The following is a 26,234-nucleotide window of genomic DNA, read 5'->3' on the forward strand; positions in this document are numbered from 1 at the left end:
CCTTTTGTGATTGACTTATTTCACTCAGCATAATGTCCTCCAGTTTCATCCATGTTATGAGATGCTTCACAGATTCATCATTGTTCTTTCTTGTTGCATAGTACTCCATTGGCAACACACTTTCTTGATGAAAACCCTCAAGAAGATTTCAGTAGAAGGGAAATTCCTCAATACGATTCAGGGCATATATGAAAAGCCAACAGGCAATATCATACTTAATGGAGAAAGATTGAAGGCTTTCCCCTTAAAACTGGGAATAAGACAAGTGTGCCCATTGTCACCACTTCTGTTCAATTTTGTGTGAGAAGTCCTAAGCAGAGCAATAAAACAATAAAAAGAAATAAAAGGTATACAGATTGGAAGGGAAGAAGTAAAATTATCACTATTAGCCTATGACACGATCCTATACACAGAAAATCTCAAAGAGTTCAGAGGAAGTCTTCTAGAGCTAATAGAGGAATTTAGAAAAGTTGCAGGGTAGAAGGTCAACAAACAAAAATCACTTGGGTTTCTATACACCAGCAATAAGAACTCTGAAAGGGAAACTAGGTTAATTATTCTGTTTATAGTAGCATATAAAACACCCAGGAATAAATTTAACTAGGAATCTGGAAGACTTATACAATGAATTATAAAACACTACTGAAAGAGATTAAAGAAGACTTAAATAAATAAGATGTTTCATGTTCATGGGTTGGAAGACTTAGTATTGTTAAGATGTCAGTACTACCCAAAGCAATCTATACGTTCAACACAAGCCCGATAAAAATTCCAACAGCCTTCTTTACGGAAATGGGAAAACCAATCCTGAAGTTTATGTGAAAGGAAAAAAGGCCCCAAACAGCTGAAGCAATGTTGAAAGAGAAGAACAAAATAGGAGAACTCACACTTACTTATCTCAAAACATATTTTAGAGCCACAGTAATCAAAACAGCCTGATACTGGTATAACAATAGACCCATGGACCAATCAAATAGAATTGAGAGTCCAGAAATGAAGCCATCCCTCTGTGGTCATCTGATTTTTTTACAAAGGTGCCAAGTCCCTTCAAAGGGGAAAGAAGAGTCTCTTTAATAAATGATGCTGGGAAAATTGGATTTCCACATGCAGAAAAAATGAAACAGGATATATGTCCCACACCATAAACAAAAACAAATTCAAAATGGCGTAAAGACCTAAATATGAAAACAAAAACCATAAAATTCTTAGAAGAAAATACAAGGACATCTCCCAAAGCCCACCTTTCAGACAAAGATTAGACAGGCCTGTAAAACAAACAATAACACACATGAGCAACATGCTTCTTAGTTCAATCAAGTATAGGAGGCGTAACGGGCAACACCTGCCCAAAAGCAAAGACAAGACTGCAGGAAGGGACAGGAAACCTGGACAGACGGACACGGGGAACCCAGGGTGTAAAATGAAACAGGGAGAGTGCTGACACATTGCGGGGATTGCAACCAGTGTCACAAAACAATTTGTGTATATATTTTTGAATGAGAAACTGTTTTGCACTGTAAACTTTCACCTAAAACACAATAAAAAAGCAATTGCAGGAGAAAGGCTGTTGGGCTTAGCTCTAACAATGGATTATCTAATGTAATAAAGCACAAACAGCAAAAGACAAAATAAATAAATGGTGGCTCATAAAAATTATACATTTTCTTCATCAAAAGACTTTACCAAAAAAGTGAAAAGACAAGCTACTGACTGGGAGAATATCTTCAGAAACCCTATCCAATAAAAATCTAATAACCAAAATATATATAAAACTTTTACAGCTTAACTACAAAGACAAGTAACCCAATCATAAAATGGGCAAAGGACTTGAATAGACATTTCACCAAAGAAGACATTCAGCTGGTCACCACACACATGAAAAGATGCTCAACATCATTAGCCGTCAGAGAGATCCAAATCAAAACCACAGTGAGATACCATTTTACTGCTACTAAGATGGCTAGGATTAAAAACAAACAACAAAAAAAAGAAAATAACAAATGTTGGTGAGGACATAGGGAAATTGGAACCCTTATCCATTGCTGCTGGGAATGCAAAATGGTACAGCCATTGTGGAAAACAGTGTGGCAGTTCCTCAAAAAATTAAAAATAGAATTACCAGAGGGCAGAGCCGACGTGGCACAATAGACAGCTACACCATGCCAACCCTCTGCAGCAAAGACCCAAAAAACTAAGTGAAACCAATACAAACATCAACCCTGGAACCCTAAACATCAAATGAAGGGATAAAGAACTAGATCAAACACTGAATGGAAGAAGAAACTGACAGAAAATACAACAAGGAGAGATACGGAGTGGAGGTCCCCTGCCAACTAACACTGCACAACATTCCATCTTGGAGCCCAGCCAGCAACAACCCCAGACAGGGAGTATGGGAAGGCATTTTTCCCCTTCTTCCTTTTCTTTCTCCCTTCCACCGAGCCCCACACACCACCTCAACCCCTTCCCACCACTGGTGCCATGCCACCTCATTCAGAGAGCCTGGGTCTGCCCCACCCCCACACACCAGCTCCTGCTATGCCATTTTTTTAAATTTTATGTATTTTTTCTTTTTTTCCCCTTCTTCCTTTTCTTTCTCCCTCCCACCTAGCCCGGTAGGCCACCTCCACCCCATCCTGATGGGCCATGCCACGCCACCTCAGCTAGAGAGCCACTGGCCCACTGCAATTCTGGGTCCACCCTGCCCCCACACACCGGCTCCCACTGCACCACCATTTTGTGTGTGTGTGTGTGTGTGTGTTTCTTCTTTCTTTTCTTTCTCCCTCCCCCATAGCCCTGTACGTCACCTCCCCTCCCTTCCAACCAAACCTCAGGTCCACCCTGCCCCAACTCACCAGCCCCCACTGCACTGCCGATTTTTCTTCTTTTCTCTTTCTTCCTTTTCTTTCTCCCACCTAGCCCTGTAGGCCACCTCCCCGCCCCAGCCACCAGACCCCACTGCACCACTACGGCTAGAGAGCTACTGGCCCACCACCACCCCAAGTCCTCCCCACCCCCACGCACTGGCTCCTGCCACACCGCCATTTTTTTCCTTTTCTTTCTATTCTTTCCCACCTAGCCCTGTAAGCCACATCCCCTCCCTTCCCACTGGCCCTCTGGTCTGTCCCACCCATACTCAGGCCCTCACCAAACAGCCACTTTTAAATTTTTTTTCTTTTTTCCTTTTCTTTCACCCTCCCACCTAGCCCCATATGCCACCTATGCCCATTCCTGCTGGACTGCACCATGCGACCACAACTAGAGAGTCACTGGTGCACCGGCCCAACTCTGCCGCAGGTCCACCGTGGCCTCACCATGCTGCCAATTTATTTATCTGTTTTTTTCTTTCTTTCCTTTCTTTCTCTTGCCCATCTAGCCTAGTACGTTACCTCCACTCCACCAGCCCCCGTGTCTGCCTTACCCCTACTGGCTGACTCCCACTACTGAGCCATTTTCATCTTTTCCTTTTTCGTTTTTTTCTTTTCTCTTCCTTCCATTTTCTTTCTCTCCCCCCCCCCCCACTAACCCCATACACCACTCCTCTTCCTGCTGGCCCCTGCTGTGCTGCTGTTGCTAGAATGTCCCTAGTGCTCAGACCCACCACCACACTGGGCCGACATCGTCCTTCCCTTCCTGCCACTTGATCAGCTGCTGAACAGTGGGAAGCAAGCCCATATCACTCCCCATCCAACAACCCCACCTATCTGGTGAGGGACTGTCCACTCCCACAGTGCTGAACCAATATCAGGAGGCAGACAGTGCCCACGCAATCAACACTCAGCCACCTTGCCAAACTAGTGTACAGTGATATGGGCTTGCCCTCCCTGCTGCTGCCCTGCCAATGCAGACAAGGTGGTGAAAGCTATCGTGCCTATAGACAAGCAAGCAGCAAAGCACACCTGGCCCGCCCACACCAACATAACAAAATAAAACAAAAACTCTGGACAAAACAAACAACCACGCAATCAATAAATAAAGGAAATAATACCTTAATGTCTCAGAGACAGCAGACAATATCAAAACATAAAAAAGCAGGACAAGATGCCTCCAGGAAGACACCAAAGTAAAGAATCAGATGACCTTCCAGTAGAAGAAAAGGCAGTGGAAGTACCTGATATGGAATTCAAAAGACTAATACTTAGGGCCCTCCAAGCGATTAGGAAAGAGATAAAAAAAAAAAAACAGACAAAACCAATGAAAACATAGCCAAACTCAGGGAAAACACAAACAAAGGAATAGAAGAATTCAGGAAATTAATACAAGAACAAAACCTGAAAATAAACAATTAGAAATCATACAAAACAGCAACTGGAAATGCAAAAGACAAACAACAATTTCAGAAATGGACAACTCAATAGTTACGAGCAATTCTGAAACAATGGAAGACAGAATCAGTGAAATTGAAGACAAATCCATGGATGCCACTTTGTTTGAGGAAAAATTAGAGAAAAGAATGAAGAAAAATGAAGAAAGCCTAAGAACTGTGTGGGACACAATCAAGAGCAAAAATTTGCACATGATCGGTGTTCCAGAACAGGCAGAGAAAATGGAAAACACAGAGAAGATTGTTGAAGATTTGCTGGCAGAAGACTTCCCAAATATCATGAAAGTTGAAAAGCTGACCATCCAAGAAGCTCAATGAACCCATATAGGATAGACCTCAAAAGAAAGTCACCAAGACATATATATCATGATCACACTTGCCAAAACCAAAGACAAACAAAGAATCCTGAGAGCAACTCGAGAAAAACAGAAAGTCACTTACAAGGGGGGAAAGATAAGACTAAACTCAGATTACTTGGCAGAAAGTATGCAGGCAGGAAGACAGTGGGATAACACATATAAAAGCTTGAAAGAAAAAAACTACCAACTAAGAGTAATATACTCTGCAAAACTCTCTCAGATATGGTGACGAAATTTGGACATTTCCACATAAACAGAAATTAAAGGAATTCATAAAAAACAAACCAAACTTAACAAGAATTATTAAAGGGAGTCCTTCAGTTAGAGAACCAACATCATCAGACCACAACCAAAGTGTAGGACACAGGACAGCATCAGCTAGATACCAACCTAGGTAAAAAAAAAAAAAAAAAAAAAAAAAACTCTTTAGTATAAAACAAAGCTAAGATTTCAAACAGGGAATAGAAATGTCAACCTGTAAGTTATGACAACATCAAAACAATAAAAGGGGGAATAAACGGTGTAGTGATAGAACTTTCAAATGGAGAGAAAGTCAAGGTGATATGAAGTAATAAAAGACTGCTTCAGACTTAGGAACATAAGGGTAAATTTCAAGGTAACCACAAAAAAAAGTTAACAAACCTACTCGTCAGAATAAAGAAAAGCATAAAGACTCAGTAAACACAAAATGTATAATAACGAAAGAAAAGAAAATCCACAAATGAAAGGAACTCAGCACAGGAAAGTAAGAAGACCAAAGAAAACATCACAACCACAAAAAAAAAAAAAGCACAACAATGTGACAGCAGTAAAGTCATACCTATTGGTAATTACAGTGAATGTAAATGGCTTAAATGCACCCATAAAGAGACAGAGTAGCAAAATGGATTTAAAAAAAAAAAATCCATCAACGTGCAATCTACAAGAGACACACCTTACACACAAAGACATAAATATATTAATAAATCAAAGGATGGAAAAAAATATATCAAGCAAAAAGTAACCAAAAAAAAGGCAGCAGTGGCAATACTAATCTCAGATAAAAATAGACTTTAAGGCAAAGTCAACCATAAAAGACAGGGAAGGACATTATATGATGATTAAAGTGACAATTCACCAAGAAGACATACCTTAATAAATATCTACACACCCAACAACAGGGCTCCAAAATACGTAAAACAAACTCGAATAGCATTGGAAAGAGAAACAGACAGTTCCACAATAATAGTAGGAGTCTTCAACACACCACTCTCTGTAAAGGACAGAACATCTGGAAAGAAACTCAGCAAAGATACAGAAGATCTAAAGGCCAAAATCAACCAACTTGACCTCATAGACTCAACAGCTGCCAAGTATATATTCTTTTCCAGCACACATGGAACATCTCCAGAATAGACCACATGTTAGGTCACAAAGCAAGCCTCAATAAAATCCAAAACATCAAAATAATACAAAGCATTCTTTCTCATCACAACACCATAAAAGTAGAAATCAATAACAGGAAGAGCAAGGGAAAAAAATCAAATACATGGAAACTGAATAGCACCTTGCTTAAAAATAACTAGGTGTCTTAGTCATCTAGTGCTGCTCTAACAGAAATACCCAAAATGGATGGCGTTAACAGAGAGAAATTTATTCTCTCACAGTCCAGTAGGCTACAAGTCCAAATTCAGGGCTTCAGCTCCAGGGGAACGCTTTCTTCGTCGGCTCTGGAGGAAGATCCATGTCATCAGTCCTGCCTTGGTCTGGGAGCTTCTCTGCGCAGGAACCTCGGGTTCAAAGGACGCACTCTGCTCCCAGCACCGCTTTCTTGGTGGTATGAGGTTCCCATGTGTCTCTGCTCGCTTCTTTCTTTTATATCTCAAAAGAGATTGCATTAAGACACTTATCTAATCTTGTCAACCTCATCAGTATAACCTCATCACAGTGATAGAATTTTCAACACATAAGGAGATCACATATAATCTCATCATAGTGATAGAATTTACAACACATAAGGAAATCACATCAGATAACACAGTCATACAATACTGGGAATCATGACCTAGCCAAGTTGCTACACACATTTTTGGGGGGACACAGTTCAATCCATGACACTAGGTAATAGAAGAAATCAAAAACCCACTCTGTTGAGTCAATTCCAACTCATAGCAACCCTGTAGGACAGAGTAGAACTGCCCCATAGGGTTTCCAAGGCTGTAAATCTTTATGGAAGCAGACTGCCACATCTTTCTCCCACTGAGTGGCTGGTGGGTTTGAACCACAGACTACTCAGTTAGTAGCTGGGCGCTTAACCACTGCGCCACTAGGGCTCCTGAAGAAATAAAAGAGGGAATTAAAAAAATTCCTGGAATCGAATGAGAATGAAAACACATCATACCAAAACCTTTGGAACACGGCAAAGGCAGTGCTCAGAGGCCAATTTATAGGAATAAGCACACACATCAGAGAAGATGAACAGGCCAAAATCAAAACGTTAGGCCTACAACTTGAACAAACTTGAACAAATAGAAAAGCAAAAGAAGCCCACCGGCACCAGAAGAAAGGAAAAAAATAAAGATTAGAGTAGAAACAGAGAGCAGAAAAACAGTAGAATAAACAAGACAAAAAGTTGATTCTTCAACATCATTCTCAACAGAGAGAGGCTGAAAGCATTCTCCCTGTGAGAAGGATGCCCTTTATCACCACTCCTATTTAACATTGTGCTGCAAGTCCTAGCTACAGCAGTAAGGCAAGAAAAAGAAATAAAGTGTATCCAAATTGGAAAGGAAGAAGTAAAACTATCCCTATTCACAGATAATATGATACTATACATAGAGAACCCTAAAGATCCCACAAGAAAACTACTGGAACTAATAGAAAGTTTCAGCAAAGTAGCAGAATACAAGATCAACATACAAAAATCAATTAGATTTCTATACACCAACAATGAGAACTTCGGAAAGGAAATCAGGAAAACAATACTATTTATAATAGCCCCTAAAAAAGATAAAATACTTAGGAATAAATCTAACCAGGGATGTAAACGACCTATACAAAGAAAACTACGAAACACCATTGCAAGAAACCAAAACAGACCTACGTAAATGGAAAAACATACCATGCTCATGGATAGGAAGACTCAACATTGTGAAATGTCACTTCTGACATTCACATTGTGATTTACAGATATAATGTAATCCTGATCCAAATACCAACAGCATTCTTTAATGAAATGGAAAGACTAATCACTAACTTTATATGGAAAGGAAAGAGGCCCCAGATAAGCAAAGCATTATTGAAAAAGAAAAAATAGGAGACCTCACACTACCTGGTCTCAGAACTAGTAGACAGACACAATAGTCACAATAACCTGGTACTGGTACAATGACAGATACATAAACTAATGGAACAGAATCAAGAACCCACACATAAATCCATCCCAGACATAAATCCATCCACCTACAGTCAGCTGATCTTCAGCAAAGGACCAAAGTCCATTAAATGGGGAGAAGACAGTCTTTTTAACAAATGATGCTGCCAAAACTGGACGTCCATATGTAAAAAAAAATGAAACAGGACCCATACCTCACATAATACACAAAAAATAACTCAAAGTGGAGCTAAGACCTAAATATAAAACCCTAAAATGATAAAAATCATGGAAGAAAATATAGGGATAACACTTGGAGCCCTAGTACATGGCATAAATTCTATACAAACCATAACTAACAGTGTACCAACACCAGAAGATAAACGAGGTAACTGGGAGCTCCTGAAAATTAAACACTTATGTACATCAAAAGACTTCACCAAAAGAGTAAAAAGAGAACCTACAGACTGGGAAAAAAAAAATTGGCTATGACATATCCAACAAGGGTCTGATCTCTAAAATCTATAGAACACTTCAACACCTCAATAATAAAAAGACCTATAATCCAGTTACAGAATGGGCAAAGGATATGAACAGATGCTTCACCAAAGAAGACATTCAGGCAGCTAACAGACACTTGAGGAAATACTCATGATCATTAGCCCTTAGAGAAATGCAAATTTAAGCTACAATGAGATACCATCTGTCATGGATTGAATTGTGTCCCCCAAAAAATGTGCGTATCAATTTGGCTAGGCCGTGATTCCCAGTGTTGTGTGGTTGTCCTCTATTTTGTGATTGTAATTTTACGTTAAAGAGGATTAGGGTGGGATTGTAACACCACCCTTACCCAGGTCACATCCCTGATCCAGTGTAAAGGGAGTTTCCCTGGAGTGTGGCCTGCACCACCTTTTATCTCTCAAGAGATAAAGGGGAAGCAAGCAGAGGGTTGGGGACCTCATACCACCAAGAAAGCAGTGCCGGGAGCAGAGCACGTCCTTTGGACCTGAGGTTCCCGTGCTGAGATGCTCCCAGACCAAGGGAAGATTGATGACATGGACCTTCCTCCAGAGCCGACAGAGATAGCCTTTCCCTGGAGCGGATGCCCTGAATTTGGACTTCTGGCCTACTAGACTGTGAGAGGATAAATTTCTCTTTGTTAAAGCCATCCACTTGTGGTATTTCTGTTATAGCAGCACTAGACGGCTGAGATGCCATCTCACCCCAACATTACTGGCACTAATCAAAAAAATAAAAATAACAAATGTTGGACAGATTGTGAAGACACTGGAACTCCTATGCGCTGAGGGTGGTACAACCACTATGGAAGATGACATGGTGCCTCCTTAAAAAACTAGAAAGAGAAATACCTTAGTATCCAATAATCCTACTCCTAATAATACATCCTAGAAAAATAAGAGCCGTCACATGAATAGACATATGCACACCTATGTTCATTGCAGCATTATCCACAATAGCATAAAGATGGAAACAACCTAAGTGCCCATCAAAGGATGAATGGATAAACAAATTATGGTACATCCACACAATGGAATACTACACAATGATAAAGAACAATGATGAATCTGTGAAACAGCTCACAACATGGATGAATCTGGAGGACATTATGCTGAGTGAAATAAGTCAATCACAGAAGGACAAATATTGTATGAAATCACTATTATAAAAATCCAAGAAAAGGTTTGCACACAGAAAAAAAAAATCTTTGATGGTTACAGAGGAGGGGAGGGATGGAGAGGGAAAATCACTAACTAGATAATAGACAAGTGTTAACTTTGGTGAAAGGAAAGACAACACACCGTATAGGGGAAGTCACCACAGCTTGACCAAGGCAAAGTCATAGAAGCTTCCTGACACATCCAAACACTTTGAGGGACCAAGTTACTGGAGCTGAGGGCTGGGAACCATAGTCTTGGGGGACATCTAGGTCAATTGGCATAACACAGTTCATAAGGAAAACGTTCTACATCCTACTTCGGTGAGTAGCATCTGGGATCTTAAAAGCTTGCAAGCAGCCATCTAAAATAAATCTATTGGTCCCATCACGTTAGGAGCAAAGGAGAATGAAGAAAAGCAAAGACACAAGGAAAATATCAGTCCAAAGGACTAATGGACTACATGAACTACAGCCTCCACCAGCCTGAGCCCAGAAGAACTAGATGGTGGCCACTACCACCACTGACCACTGCGACAGGGATCACAATAGACAATTCCAGACAGATCAGGAGAAAAATGTAGAACAAAGTTCAGAATCACAAAAATAGACCAGACTTACTGGCCTGACAGAAACTAGAGGAACCTCCGGGACTATGGCCCCCTGAAACCCTAACTCAAAACTGAAGCCACTCCTGAAGTCCACCTTTCAGACAAAGATTAGACAGGCCTATAAAACAAAAAATAACACATGTGAGGAATGTGTCTCTTAGTTTAATCAAATATACGAGACCTAATGGGCAACACCTGCCCAAAAGCAAAGATGAGAAGGCAGAATGGGACAGGGAACCTGGGGTGTAAATGGAAAGGGGGAGAGTGCTGACACATTGTGGGGATTGCAACTAATGTTACAGAACAATTTGTGTATAAATTTTTGAAAGAGAAACTAATTTATGCTGTAAACTTTCACCTAAAACACAATAGAAAAAAAAAAACCTATGGATTCTACACTATTAAAAGAAAAAAAGTAGGACTACCATATGACCCAGCAATTCCACTCTTAGGTATATACCCAAAAGACTTGTAGGCAAACTCAGACAGAGACCTGTACACCAATGTTCATTGCAGCACTATTCACAATAGCCATAAGGTGGAAACAACCTAAATGCCCATCAACAGGTGAATGAATAAACAAAACGTGGTACGTACATACATACAGTGGAGTGCTACTCAGCCAATTAGAGAAATGAAGTCTTGATACTTGCTACAATACGGATGGAGCTTGAAGACATTATGCTGAGTGAAATAAGTCAATCACAAAAAGGCAAATATTGTATGACCTCACTTATATAAAAAAAGCAAAGTAGGCAAATGTATAGAGAACAAAGTTTATTAGTGGTGAGAGGGAGGGCAAAATGGAGGGCTTATCGCTTATGGAGTACTAAGTTTCAGTTTACAGTGACAGAAAAATTGCATTGATTAAGGGTAGGGTTGCACAGCCGATTCATTTCTAAATTGTACACCTATAAAAAGGTGAATTGGCAAAAGTTGTATGATAGGTATTTTTACAACAACAAAAAAAAAAAAAAAAAAACAGCTACTGAGGCTGCTTCTGTACATCCAAATACCTTATGGGATTTGGTTCCTTGCTTTGGAGGTTTAGGATCATGGTTTCATGGGACATCCCAGTTAATTGGCATAACATATTTAGTGCTTCTGTTCTACCTGTTCATTGCTTATTGCTTGGGGTCTTAAAAGCTTGCAATTGACCATCCAAGGTACAGCAGTTAGTGTCTATTTGCCTGGATCAATAGACGAAAAAGGAGAGTCAGGAAAAGAAGGAGGAAATGGAATGTGTGGCTAATTGCCTTCATTAACAACCTTCTCCTTTGCCATGAGACCAGAAGAACTGGATGGTGCCCGGCTACCATTACAGAACGTTCTGGTAAAGATGCTATGAAAGAATCCTGTTCAAAAGGGGAAAATACAGAACAGAATTTCAAATTCTCATGGACTCTAGACTTTCTGGAGCCATGGAGGCTGGATGAACCCCTGAAACTCTTGCCCTGTGATAATCTTTAAACCTTAAAAGCAAGTATATTCCTTAAGTTTTCTTAAAACCAAACAATAGTTTAGCTTAACTAATAATGTCTGCCTTGAGTGTTGTGGCCTTTTAAGATCTATCTATATGGGATCAAACTGACAACAGCAACTCGGAAGATCACGTAGGATACTTAGGGGGCAGTGAGTTTATGTTAATAGGAGAGGAACAACTCAGAAAAGCAGGGTGAGAAAGGTTGCATAACTTGAAGAATGTAATCAATGTCACTGAATTGAACATGTAGAAATTGTTGAATCGGTGTATGTTTCTCTGTGCTTATTCTCAACAACAGCAACAAAAATAGAATAAATTATTTTAAAAAGGTAATTCTATAAAATGTTTAATCATTTGTATTCGGTAATGCTTTTTATTCAATAAAATAAGATGAAAGTACTTTTCCATTTTCCTCAAAAATAAAATACTAAAAAAAAAGTTCAATGGCAAACTTTTTTGTTATATATATTTCACCACAATACATTTTTATATGTTGATTACCTATTGAAATAATAATATTTAGTTATATTGGGTTAAATATGTTATTAAAATGGAAAAAAAAATAGGTATCATTTTTGGTCCCCAGCCAAGAGTGATCACAGCTAAGAATGGTCGGCTACCTCATACAACATGATAATTACATTAGACATCTTCCTGCTAGCTTTCTTTCAGATGCCCATTGATAAAAACAACGTACTTTACCTGGGTACAGGTCCAGCTTCACAGTCGTAATAAATTCACACTTGCACAAGGCTCTGTATTTAGAAAGGCCCCACGCTTGGTTTAATGCTCTGCTAGTGGGAGGAAGTAGCATTTCTGTCGGGGGTGGAGGGTAAGCTATGACACAATGTTCAGGGAATTGTGGCTGGTCTAGTTTGACTAGACCAGACTTTGGGCTTCATGAGAGCAGGGATCTGGCATGTATACTTTATGATTGGGTTATCACAGCTGAAAATTCATGAAATTGTTAATTTTTGAACAAGGGTCTCATTGGACACTGTTGTTGTTGTTATTGTTAGTGGCCTCCAAGTTGGCCCCAACTCGTGATGACCCCATGCACAATGGAATGAAATGCTGCCCAGTCCTCTGGCACCCACATGATCAGTTGTGAATCAAACTTTTGTGATCCATAGGGTTTTCATTGTCTGATTTTCAGAAGGTAGATCACCAGGCCTTTCTTCCTAGGCTATCTTAGTCTGGAAGCTCTGCTGAAACCTGTTCAGCATCATAGCAACATGTAAGCCTCCACTGACAGACAGGTGGTGACTGCACATGATGTACATTGGCTGGGAATCAAACCCAAGTTCTCCAGCATAGAAGGTGAGAATTTTGCCACTGAACCATCACTGCCTCATCATTGGACACTAACCAAAACTCATTGCCTATAGGACAGAGGAGAACTGCCCATAGAGTTTCCAAAGCTGTAAATCTTTATAGGTGCAGACTGCCACATCTTTCTCCTGTGGAGCAGCTGGTGAATTTGAACCATCGACCTTTCAGTTAGCAGCCAAGTGCTTAGCCACTGCTCCACCAGGGTTCCTTTCATTGTACACCAAGCTGTATCAATTATGTAGTCAGTCTTGCCTGGAGAATCCTGTCTGGAAAACTCTGTGTCCCTATTTGTATTTTTTTAATCCAGAAACTATATAGAACAGCATTTTTGAAGTCTAATATATTACTAGCTTGTACCTGACAGTAAAATGTGATGACCAATAAAATTTCTCTTCTTCAGGAATACATGATTATGTTGTTATTCACACAGATCTTCTAAAAGGAAGGGCTGAGGACCTGAAACCAGACTCTTACCTCCGGAAGAGCCCCTCACTTGAATCACTAAGCAGACCCTCTTCGCTGGGCTTCGGGAATGCAAGACTGCTGAGCTCTTCCTCCAGAGGGTTGAAACCACAAAGCAAACTAAGGTATCTCATTTTAAATAGTGAGAAATCAGAAAAACACTGGGCTGACAATGTTTGTTTTTTCCTGTGTTTTATCCCCTATGTCAGTCTATTCCTACAAATAATTCCTGAATGAATATGATCACAATACAGTACCTGTCTTCAACGAGTCTAATAGGAAGATACTAGACAGTAGAATTATGCAAAATGGAGTAAAGTGAAAAAGAAGTATAAGCAAAGTACTTGGAGGGTTCTTTGTTGGATCAAGAAGGCTAGTGGGAGAAAGTAGCATTTCTGCAGGGGTTGGGGGCGCAAGCTATGGCACAATGTTCAGGGAATTGTGGGCTTCATGAGGGCAGGGACTTGGCATATATACATTATGATTGGGATATCACAGCTGGAAGGGCAGATAGGAACCATATCGTGAATGGTTTTCAATGCCAAAGTAAGAGGCTTATACTTATCTTGGTAAAGCAGTGGGGAACCACTAAGTTTGTGAGATTTTTGTTTTTATTTTTCAATAGTGATCTAGTAAGATTGGACCTGTGCTTTTAAGGAGGATTAGTCAGAAAATCGTGGCATATGAGAAGGATTTAGAGATGCATTTTGAAGACAGTGTTGAAAGAGGACTTTAGCAGTGATGAGAAGGATAGAATGGGAGAGGGAGAGGGTAGAGACTCTGGCAGGGCTTGTCACCAAGAGCCTGTCTTGATCTCAAGCCTCTGCCACCTCCTCCCTTTTCAGTGCTCCTGATCACCCAGGCCCCTGCAAACCTCTTCGAACTGCTTCCTCTTTCTCTGTTTCTCTGTGCTGGATTAGTCTTCTAAAACACTGAGTGCATCCTGTTGGAGACCCTCTCAGAACCCTCCCATGACGGTCTGTTATTCACACTTAGATCCAAATTCCTTATCCTGTGAAGTGTGGAATCACCTTACAGAAGCAATTTGGTCTTTGTTCTTAGTTCTTTCAAGTTGAACCAACACCGACACTAATGAGTGGAAGCTGACCTGACCAGAGGGGCCACCTGTGGGCCCAATGCTGACTAAACCTCAGGAGGCATGATGTAATTTATCATGGCCACATGGTGAGGCCAATAAGAGCCCTGAACCCTGAGGCTCAGATGGAGCTTCCTGGTTGGTGACCATGCATGGGACAGGGACATGGAAGGATTGCACTGGGACCCCTCCCAGACCTCACCCTATAAGTCTCTTTGTTTGTATCCTTTTTTGTTACATTAATGCTTTTATCACAGGCATGGTGTTTCCTGTGAGCTCTATGAGTCTTTCCAACGACTTACAGGACCCAAAAGAATAGAGGGGGCTAGCTGCAGTGAAGGAGTCGTGGACTCCTGAGCTTGCAGCTGGTACCCACTGATCTAGCCTGGGTGGCTAGAGCTAGAAAGAAAGACTGCGTGGACCTCTGGGAAGAGAAGGGAAGCTGAAATTTCCACAGGATGCAGCTGGCAGGTGGAGTGGAATTTGTTATCAGCTACATAGTTTTGCGTCAGAAATGGGTCTTCCTGGACTGATTTGTACACCTTGTTTTCTGGATGCTCCTCAAGTTAACCCTTCCCCAACTCACCTGCCAGAATGCCTAGCCCTTCACTCCATCTAAACATGTTTACCCAGCCTTCTCAATATAATATGAGCATTTCTAACTAGAAGACTTTGCTTACAAAGTTCTGGCCTGAACTGTTTTTCTTTTGTCCTTTCACACTCCTAAGTTCTAAATCTCTTTCAAGGCCAAATCTTCCATGAGCTTTTAGCTAGCCCCTGGTAGCATTGATAGCCCCCTGCTCTGACTTTGGTGTCTTTCATTCATTTTGGTGTTTAATTCTTGTGTGACTGTCTTTGTTTCTGTTTAGGCTGTAATTTAGTGGACAGTGAATTCTACTTCTTACATTTGGGTATCTTTCTCAGCCCCTTGCATTGTGTTACACATATAGCATTTCACTCAGTAAATACAGATGGGTAAGTGGATGATATACAAAACTGGCAACTTTAGGAGTAATGGCTTCTTAATAAATTTTATAACTACCAATATGAGTATTATAAAAGGATTTAAAAGTCTGAATAAGTCCAGCTTTTGTTATATCTTTGGGTATAGCCTATATTTGAATCCAAATAGATAAAGTCAGGTCTTTCAAAGGTTTAATTTAAAGTCCACAGATACTACATATCAGTCCTGTTTATATACAAGGGATTTAAGTAATCAAAACAAGTTTTAGGGATCAGAATTGGTGCTATTCTGAAATGGCTCTTTTCTGTATGCTAGAAATGAATACAAAAAGGCTATGTATATCAATATACTATTTATAGCATACTTTTCAGGGTAAAAAGTTATTCATTTATTTTGATTTTATGGTCATGTCATTAAGAAATTAATGACAGAATAGAAATTAGTTACTTTGAAAGGTCTCATCCTGCTTATTATTATTATTATTACTTTGAGGTACCTATCTAGTTAACTTTACTTTTTAAAGAATGTTTATTGAAGAATATCATCCATTTATTCAGAAACTCTTTTCTAAACCTTCATTTCAGTCTTCTCTAATTTGTCAGGCATAGAAATTTGACTCTAAAGGATAAAGCAAGACCAAGTATAGTAAACACAGGCAAAGCCACCATAACTTCGTAGTTAATAGCAACTCTGACCACAGAAACTCACGGACTTGTGTTAACAAATCTGCCAGATGCAAGGAAAAACAGTCATCGAATTATACAATAAAAATTTAAATTCAAGTGTGAAATGATAGTCTTAAACTCTTTCTACTTAATTCATACTGCTGAGGTCTAGAATTATCCTATTACTCTTTTAAAAATAATTTTTAGATATTGTTAAATATTGGATGGATATAAAACAATAATAAAATATATGTAAAGAATAACAGTACAGTGGAGACCCATCTGGATACCCACCTCCCCGTTTAAGAAAAAGATGATTATTATTACCTTTGAAATTTCTCATCAGCTCCTCTCCAGTCACACCCTTCCCCCCAGGTAACCACCATTCTGAATTTTATATTTATTTTCCCTTCCTTTTCTCTACGGTTTTACCATGTACATTTGCATCCACAAACAATATAAATAATATGTTGTTTAAATTACATGTTTTTAAATTTTGTATTCCTGGAAGCATATTGTGTGTTTTCTTCTTTTGTTGTTGCTTGCTTTTTTAAATTCAAAATTGTGTACCTGATATTCATTCAAGTTATTGTGTACATTTATAATTGATTAGCTTTTACTGCTTTATAGTATTCCATTATATGAATGGACCACAATTTATCCATTTTCCTGTACATTTGGCTGTTTCCAAGTGTCTTAGTTTCCCAGTGCTATTGTAAACACACACACACAACTGGGTGACGTTAAAGAACAGAAATTTATTTGTTCACAGTTTAGGAGGCTTGAAGCCTGAATTCAGGGCACCAGCTACAGTGAAAGGTGCTCTGTCAGATTCTTGTCTCTTTCAGCCTCTGTAGCCCCAGTTTTCCCGAGTTCCTTGTGAATCTTCACATGGCATCTGTCTTCCCCTGTTTGTGCTAATCTGCTAATCTCTTTTTATTGCCCAGTGATTAGGTTTAAGAAACACCGTGCACTGATAGAACCTCATTAACATAATGAGGAAAACCCCATTCCTGAACAGGATTATATCCACAGGTATAGAAGGGTTAGGATTCTAACACATATTTTGAAGGGACACAATTCAATCCATAACACCAATTTTTTGCCATTTTGAAAAATACGGCTATATGTACTCTATATATGTAGTTATATATGTACTCTAATGATACACATCTAGGAGTAAATCCTATTACTCTTATATATATGTACTCTATGTATGTACTTATATGTATGTATATATTCTTATATATGTACTCGATACACATCTAGGAGTAAATCCTATTACTCTTAAATTATTGCCTGCCAGAGTTGATACTCCAGAGATCCACCTCTCTTACATTCTACCTGCTTGGCCTATCCATTTCTATTCCTGTGTTCTTGCACATGGGGTTAGAAAAATAGAGTACTGTACAAAACTGCTATAGGAACATAATTATGATTTCATGATATCTGTAATGGAAAAAATGAGCAAATGATTAAGCACTCAGCTACTAACGAAAGGTTGGCAGCTCAAACCTACCCAGAGGTTCCGCAGAAGAAAGACCTAGCAATCTGCTTCCATAAAAAGTTACAGCCAAGAAAACCCTATGGGGCAGTTCTAATCTGTCACATGGGGCTGCTAGGAGTCGAAATTGACTCAGCAGCACCCAACAACAACAACATGATGGAAGAAACTTGGTATTGTGTGATCTTAAATCCCTTCTTAGTATTTGAATAATTTTAGCTAGTATAAAAATTTTACCATAGGTATCTATTGAAAATTGAGGACGGGGCACATAAGCTCTTGTTCTTGAAATGCTAAGGTTTCAATTTTGATTTTTTTTTTGTTTTGTTTCAATTTGTTGTGCATTAGGTGAAAGCTTACATAGCAAATTAGTTTCCAATTCGATAGTTTGTACACACAGTGTTCCATGATATTGGTTACATTCCTCACAATGTGCCTGCCCTCCCCCGATTTCCATCCTAAGTTCCCCTGTTTCCTTTCTTCCTTAATTGCTATCCCTTCCTGCCTTCTCATCTTTGCTTTTGGGAAAACGTTGCCCTTTTGACCTTGTACAATGGATTGTTCTAAGGAATACGGTCTTCTTGGGTGTTGTTTATTTTATGGGCCTGTCTGTGGTTTGGCTGATGGGTGATCTCTGGTAATGGCTTCAGTTATAGCTCAGAAGGGTGTTTTAGGGCTGTAGTCTCAGGGGTTCCTCCAGTTTCTATCAGACTAGTGCATCTGGTCTTTTTTGTGAATTTTGTTTTTTGTTCTGCAGTTTTTCAGGACGCTTTGTTGTGATCCCAGTCAAAGTGGTCAGTAGTGGTAACCGGCCACCATCTAGTTCTTCTAGTCTTGGGGTCATGTAGGCTGTGGTTCATGTAGTCCATTAGTCCTTTGAACTAATTGCTCCTCTGAGTCTTTGGTTTTCTTAATTCTGTTTTGCTCCGGACGGTAGGAGCCCAATAGTTGTATCTTAGATGGCCGCTCGCAAGCTTTTAAGACCCCAGACGCTACTCACCAAAGTAGTATGCTGCACTTTGTCTTTATGAACTATGTTGTGCCAGTTGATGTAGCTGTCTCTCAAGTCTATGGTCCTTTGCCTTTGAGCCTAGGAACTTCGTCTGTCGAGTTGGAAAGTTTCAATTTTGGCTAAATCAGGTTCTCAGAATTGAGTTAATGTGCCATGAACTACAGAGTGTGGTTATCATCTTCGGTGTGTTCAAAGCCCCTCTTTTGAGGCACTTAATTTTACTGATCTTCCCCTTCAGTCCCATTCCTATTACTTCCCCATAAGCACCCAGTCTAGTGTTTTTAATATGCCCTTCCAACCTACCTTTTAAATGTTGTTTAGATATAAGTGTAGCCTTGAAACATATAGAATGTTTTCTGTATGTTCTTGTTGATAGTCGCCATCAAGTGAGCTCTGACTCATGGCAACCTTAGCAGGATGAAATGTTACCCAGTCCTGTGTCATCTTCACAGTCATTGGTATGTTTGAGTCTGTTGCTTCCACTATTGTGTCAATCTATTTAAGGATTTCTTTACTTCAAATGATACTGTAAATAAATGAGTGGCTAGATGGGTGAAGTGACAGATGGACTCGTAAAACAAGCAAAAACTCTCCCCAGACTTCTGATAGCTAGGAAGCACAATTTATTTTTTCTTTAATATCATGAGACATAATCAAAGTGTATTATGCAACGGGATATTACTCAGCCATAAAGAGAAATGAAGTCCTAATTCATGCTACAACATGGATGAACCTTGACATTATACTGAATAAAATAAATCAGTCACAAAAGGACAATTATTGTATGATCCCACATGTATGAAATATCTAGAATAGGCAAGAGTTTAGAGACCAGACTTTATTAGTGGGTTCCCAAGGGCAGATGGGAGGGAGAGAGAAAAGGGAGGTTATTGCTTAGGGGACATTGAGCCTCTGTTAAAGGTGATGGGAAAATTTAGAAATAAATAATGATGATGGTTGAACAATATGAACATAATTAATGTCACTGAATTGTACATTGAAAAAATGTTGAAATGGCAAATGTTTTGTTGGATATATACCACAGTTTTTTAAAATATGTTATTGATGTGACTAATATGGTTATTTCTTTACAGTCTTACTGGATAAACCTAGACTTTTGCTTTTCTAATCTAGTTATTTTTGTATAATTTAAGTCTCTAAAAATTAGCATCTTCTCTTTACTGCGTGCTGTTCTTTGTAACTAGTGTGGAAAGAAGAGACCCTCTGACTGCCTTGGCCCGGGAATATGGTGGCTCCAAGCGCAATGCTCTACTGAAATGGTGCCAGAAGAAGACAGAAGGTTATGCGGTAAGGGAAATGTCAGCCAACTTCCTCACAGCTCTAGACAGAAGTTGTCCGGTGCCAGTATGTGTTCCATGTGTGCACACACTTGGGTAGGCCAATGCATATGTGGTTGTAGTCTTTCTAGTCTCCTAGGCAGGGCTCTCATGGAGGGTTTTCTCTTCGTGCACTGCACAAAGACATCCAGACAAGAGACAAATGGAACTACAATCCAATCTGCACTCCAGACAACCAACCATGTACTAAATGCGGAACTATGTCTCCTGGGGGGAGGGCTACCTTTTTCTTTGCCCAAAGGAAACATAAGCTACCAAGCAGACTGCCCAGCAGGCTTCAACCTAAATCATCCTCCCAAAGAAGAGTACCTTTATCTGATTCATACACTGGCCCCACATAGGTTGGCCTCCAATTTTTTTTTCCAGAAATTGTCTATTTCTTTCAAAGTTGTTTGCATTTAGTTTAAGGGTTTTAATTTACTGGGACAGTATTTGTTTTCTATGAAGATTAGACAAGGAAGTAATAGTTAATACATGTTTAAGTTTTTTTATTGTGAAATATCGTACATGAAGATGAAAGTGCATGAAATAGAAACTAAAACTTCATGAATTAGTATGAAGTGAAAACCCATGCAGTCACTACCCAGATCCAGAAATAGAGCATTGCCAGTACACCCAATCCTTTCATGTGACTCCTTCAAATCATAGCCCTCCACTACTCCCAAAGACAACTATTATCCTTAATTCTTTGCTTTTCCTTATAGTTTTCTATAAACCTATATATCCCTAAATACTGCATTCATTGTGCCTTCATTCAAAATTTATATAAATGAAATTTAAAACTATGCAATATTTGCATGTGGCTTCCTTCACATAGTATTAAGTTAGTAAGATTTATCCATGCTGTTGCATACAGCTATAGTTTGCTCATTTTCTTCACCATTTAGTAACTCATTGTATGATTATACCATTATTTATTTATCCATTCTATTAATGATGGGCATTTGAGTCTAGTTTGGGACTATTAAAATAGTCCTACTATGTAGGCAGCATATAGACTGATCATGTTTTTTTATCTATTCTTCCACTCTCTGTCTCTTTATTGGTGCCTTTAGTCCATTTACATTCAGCGTGATTATTGATAGGTATGAGTTTAGTGCTGTCAATTTGATATCTTTTTTGTGTGTTGTTGACAGTTTTCTTTGTTCCACTTAATTTTCTGTGCTGAGTCGTTTTTCTTTATGTGTTTTTTTCATCTTTTTCATTGTTGTTGATTTTGTATTTGCTAAGTCTTTATATTTTTCTTGTTTTTTTATTTGGTTGTGTAGGATTGTTAGTTTCGTTTGTGGTTACCTTAATGTTTACCCCTATTTGTCTAAGTTTAAACCAGCCTTTTATTTCTCTATATTGCCTTGACTTTCTTTCCACATGAAAAATCTACGTCTACATTTTTTAGTCCCTCTTTTTTGTTTTAATGTTGTCGTCTTTTACATATTGACATCTCTGTTTCCCCATTTTCAGTGTTTTAGCTTTGATTTATTTTTGTGACTTCCCTGTCTGAGTTGATATCTGGTTGCTCTCTCCTGTGTTCTAGTCTTGGGTTGTTATCTGATGTTACTGATTTTCTAACCAAAGGACTCCCTTTAGTATTTCTTGTAATTTTTGTTTGGTTTTTGCAAATTCCCTAAACCTGTGTTTATCTGGAAATGCCCTAATTTTCGCCATCATATTTGAGAGACAGTTTTGCTGGATACATAATTCTTGGCTGGCAATTTTTTTCCTTCAAGGCTTTATATATGTCATCCCATTGCCTTCTTGCTTGCATGGTTTCTGCTGAGTAGTCCGAGCTTATTCTTATTGCCTCTCCTTTGTAAATGACTTTTTGTTTATCCCTAGCCACTCTTAAAATTCTCTCTTTATCTTTGGTTTTGGCAAGTTTGATTATAATATGTCTTGGTGACTTTCTTTTGTGATCTACCTTATGTGGGGTTTGATGAGCATCTTCGATAGGTATCTTCGCATCTTTCATGATATCAGGAAGGTTTTCTGCCAACCAATCTTCAACAATTCTCTGTATTTTTTGTTATTCCCCTTTGTTCTGGTACTCCAATCACTCGTGGGTTATTACTCTTTAGAGTCCCACATAATTCTTAGAGTTTCTTCATTTTTTTAATTTCTTTTATCTGATTTTTCCTAAGATAAGTTGGTGTCAAGTGCTTTATCTTCAATCTCACTAATTCTGACTTCTGTTGCCTCAGTTCTGCTCCTATGACTTTCTATTGAGTTGTCTAATTCTGAAATTTTATTGTTAATCTTCTGGATTTCTTATTGCTGTCTCTCTATGGATTCTTGCAGCATATTAAATTTGTCATTATGCTCTTGAATAACCTTCTTGAGATCCTCTTTTGCTTTGTCTGTGTGTTCCTTAGCTTGGTCTGCATTTTACTTCATTTCCTTCCTGGTATCTTGAAGAGTTCTGTATATTAATCTTTTGTATTCTGCCTCTGGTAATTCCAAGAAATTCTCTTCCTCTGGAAAATTTTTTGATTCTGTCTTTTGGGACCTTGCTGAAGCCATCATGGTCTGCCTCTCTATGTGATTTGATACTGTCTGTTGTCTCTGAGCCATCAACAAGTTAGTATATTTGTTTTATGTTTGCTTACTTTGTCCTAGCTTCTTGTTTTGTCCTTTTTGTTTTGATATGCCCAAATAGGCTGCTCGTGTGAGCTAATTTGATTATTGCCGCCTTTGAAGCTCTAACATCCTGTCACCAGGTGGTTGGATCTGTTACTAAGTATGTGAGCTCAGGATTCCATTTACTTTTGTTGTATGGATTCAGCTCAGGTGTCCAGGTAGTCAGTCACCAAGTGTGTGGCGCAGGCTCTCACCTACAATCCAAGACAGGCATGGGTGATTGGTGTAGGCACAGGTATCTGGCTATAGTAGGGGTCACGCACTGAGCAAGGCAGGGAGTTGACGGCTGCCCCTGAGTGTCTAGGAGGAAAGCGTCTCCCTGTTCCTTAGAGGGCATAGGTGGGTGGGTTTTGCAGCCAGACTATGAGCACCCAGTGATGTTGGCTGTAAGGACTGGGGGGCACCACTTATTCTTGGACCCCTGTCACAGGTGGCTAGGTGGCTAAGTAGAGCCACCAGTCCTCAGGCCCCTGATGTGGGTAGGCAAGGACCCTGCTTAATGGGCAGAGCAGTGACAAATGTCATGAACCTGCCACTTCACAGCTGAAACAGTTGAAGTTAGACTTCAGGTATATACCCTCTTGTACTGCGGTAATGAGGGCCTATGCTGTTGAAATGGGCCTGCACAAATCTATGCAGGGGTGAAAGGCACTCGAAGTCTGTGGACCCCTTACGCCTGTGCCTAGGCAAAGGAGCTATGCCTACCCTGAGTTCCTGGCTTAGGGGAGCCGGCAGATTATTTTTTCCTGTTTGTTAATTTGTTCCCTCTCCAAGGCCAGGAGAATGGCTTAGGGCGTGTGATGGGTCCTACTTCTGGCCCAGGGGACTCAGCAATCACTGAAGCCATCCCCAACCCAGTGCAGAGCAGGGAGTGGGGAGTTAAATGGGAAAGAAGTTTTTCCCAAAGGGGGGTGTTTTTGATCCGCTCGGTAGGCCAGATGCGAGTACTTATCTTTCACTGCTTCTCACTGGTTCCAGATGGCTGAGTAGACTCTCTGCTGCTGGGTCTCTCTCGATGTGGAAAACACCTCCCGAGCGCCACTGCTTGCCTCACTGTGCACACAAGCTGATCCAGCCTGAAGGGCTCCGGCTCCTGCCGGGTGAGGTCTGGCAACTCCTCACTGCTTCTGAACCATCTCTCCCTCCCCCGCCACTCAGTCCGATTCCTCAATTTTGCCTTTGATGTTCAGGGCTCCTAGAGTTTATATATAGTCAATTCACTTTTTTTTTCGGGTCTTTGTTATAAGAGGGACCACCAGAAGCATCTGACTACTCCGCCATCTTTGCCCCACCTCTTAAAATAGTCCTACTGTGTTTTTGTACATGTCTCTTGGAACACATACATGCTCATTGCTGCTGGATATATGCCATGGGAATGCAATTACTGGGCAATAGGGTTTGCATATATTCAAGTATAGTATATAGTGCCAGACAGACTTCCACAGTGATTGTATAATTTACATCCCTCCAGGAATTTATGAGAGATCTATTTCTTTACATTCTCACCAACACTTAGTATTATAAACTTTTGGAGTAAGTGTGTAGTGATATCTCATTGTGGTTTTAGTTTAGTTTAGTCCTGTTGACTAATTATGTTGAGTACCTTTTCATATGCTAATTGGCCATTTAGATAGGCCTTTGGGATATGCCTGCTCAGGTCTTCTGCCCATTTTTAAAATTGAACTTTTTTTTTTCCCCTTATTACTTTTAGTTATATATATATATATATATATTCTGGATATAAGTGCTTTGTCAAATAGATGTATTGCATATATCTTCTGCCAGTGTGGCTTGAATTTTCGGTCTTCTAATGGTGTCTTTTAATGAACAAAGTTCTTAATTTTAATTGAGTCTAATTTATCAATCTTTTCTCAAATTGTTAGTGCTTTTAGTATCCTGATTAAGAAATCTTTGTCTATTCTAAGTTATAAAGACATTTTTCCTCTGTTTTCTTCTAGAAGCTTTATCTCAGCTTTCACACTGAACAGACACCTTTAAAATTGCCAACTCCTGCTCCATCCTTCTCACTCAGCCTAGCTTTCCCATACCATTACTCCCGTTTGCTGAAAAGTCTGAAGATGCTGGCAACCACAGCACTTCCTTCCCAACGTCAAGCTTTTGGGAGTAGTGGGGTCAGAGAAAGAAACTAGCAAGAAAACTGGGCCTAGGCTAAGACCCACCCCAGATAGTTTAGAAGCAGCACTGGGATTCTCTTTGTAATATCAGCAACAGTCAGGTGGCTTAAAGTCAGAATCTACCCAAGAATATAAGTATCTTATATTTTTGACGTTACCTTCTTTTCATTTTATGTTAAAAAAGAGAAAGTCTAGTCATGTTAATAACCAATAATAGAGGCACCCAAAGTGCAGACTACCTCCTGAACCATTTTTTTCTTTCAGCTACTGTGACCTCTCTGCTCCAGCCCCATGCTAAGGGTTGAGACCATCCCATAAATGAAGCTGTTTCAGTAATGACACCCCTTGACATAATAGCCATGCTGCCAAGGAAATGGAAAAGAATAAGCAGTCAGGGAAAGAAAGCTGATTATAGGAGGTTTTAGGGTAAAGGAAATTGAAATGGCACTAAAAAATTGAAGAAAACAATTAAAAAGAGTAGTCATCCAGGAATGAGGTCTTGATGTGGCTGAGCCACATGTGGTTCCTGATGGTTAAGGGAAGTGCTAGAGTGGATACAAAAAGACAATTAAACTTTTCAGAAGGAATTGACTTTTTAAGATGTAATGTTATAATTAAATCACAGAAAATATGCTTCCAGGCATAACCATGAGAATAATACTTCCTGCTGTAGTGATTTTGTTGTTGTTGTTTTATGAACATCTTGAACTAGTTCTCAAAACGTTTTATGTTTGATGAAACCCAAAACTCATTTTGCCTGGAGAGTATTTTTCATTCATTGTTAAGTCTCTGTGACTTTAGAGAGAAATATAAATCAGATGTGTCTGATTTATTTACTGGTTCTCTTTACAAAGTATTCTTTGTCGAGACTTGTTTGTCTAAGATGCCTCATAAGCCTTCTAAAGGTCGTTCTCAAGAATAGGAAGCCCAAAGTAAATCAAAAACTCAGATGGTTCACAGTCTTTGAAAACCAGTAACCATGTGCACTTCAATTTAAAATAATTTTCTTTTTACCTCACTAAAGTATGGTGTGATAAGTTATGTTAAAACTCTCCATATATTAATTCAATAAATTTTTATTGAGGGACCTATTCAGTGCCACATAATATGTTAGGTGCTAGAGATTCAGCAGTGAACAAAGCAGGCAAAAGTCCCTGCCCTCATGGAACTTACATTCTCATGGGGGGTGACAATTAATTAAAGTAAGAAAGTAAAAATATATGCTATATTATAAGGTGATATGCACTGTGGAGAAAAATAAAGCAGGG

At 39.4% G+C, this 26,234-nt stretch overlaps 1 protein-coding gene across 3 annotated transcripts in view; it reads left to right on the forward strand.

Annotated features, from left to right (window-relative positions):
* The window catches only part of SPECC1 (sperm antigen with calponin homology and coiled-coil domains 1), a 393,222-nt gene that overhangs the window by 297,431 nt on the left and 69,557 nt on the right, over positions 1-26,234 (forward strand). For all 3 annotated transcript variants that reach the window (XM_012555496.2, XM_023731046.1, XM_023731045.1), the window contains 2 exons: positions 13,567-13,723; positions 20,045-20,147. In XM_012555496.2, the coding sequence (XP_012410950.2) occupies positions 13,567-13,723; positions 20,045-20,147 (260 nt within the window). The remainder of the gene's footprint in view (positions 1-13,566; positions 13,724-20,044; positions 20,148-26,234) is intronic.

This window comes from Trichechus manatus, unplaced genomic scaffold, assembly GCF_000243295.1.
Source record: "Trichechus manatus latirostris isolate Lorelei unplaced genomic scaffold, TriManLat1.0 scaffold00040, whole genome shotgun sequence".
Classification (NCBI taxonomy): Eukaryota; Metazoa; Chordata; class Mammalia; order Sirenia; family Trichechidae; genus Trichechus; species Trichechus manatus.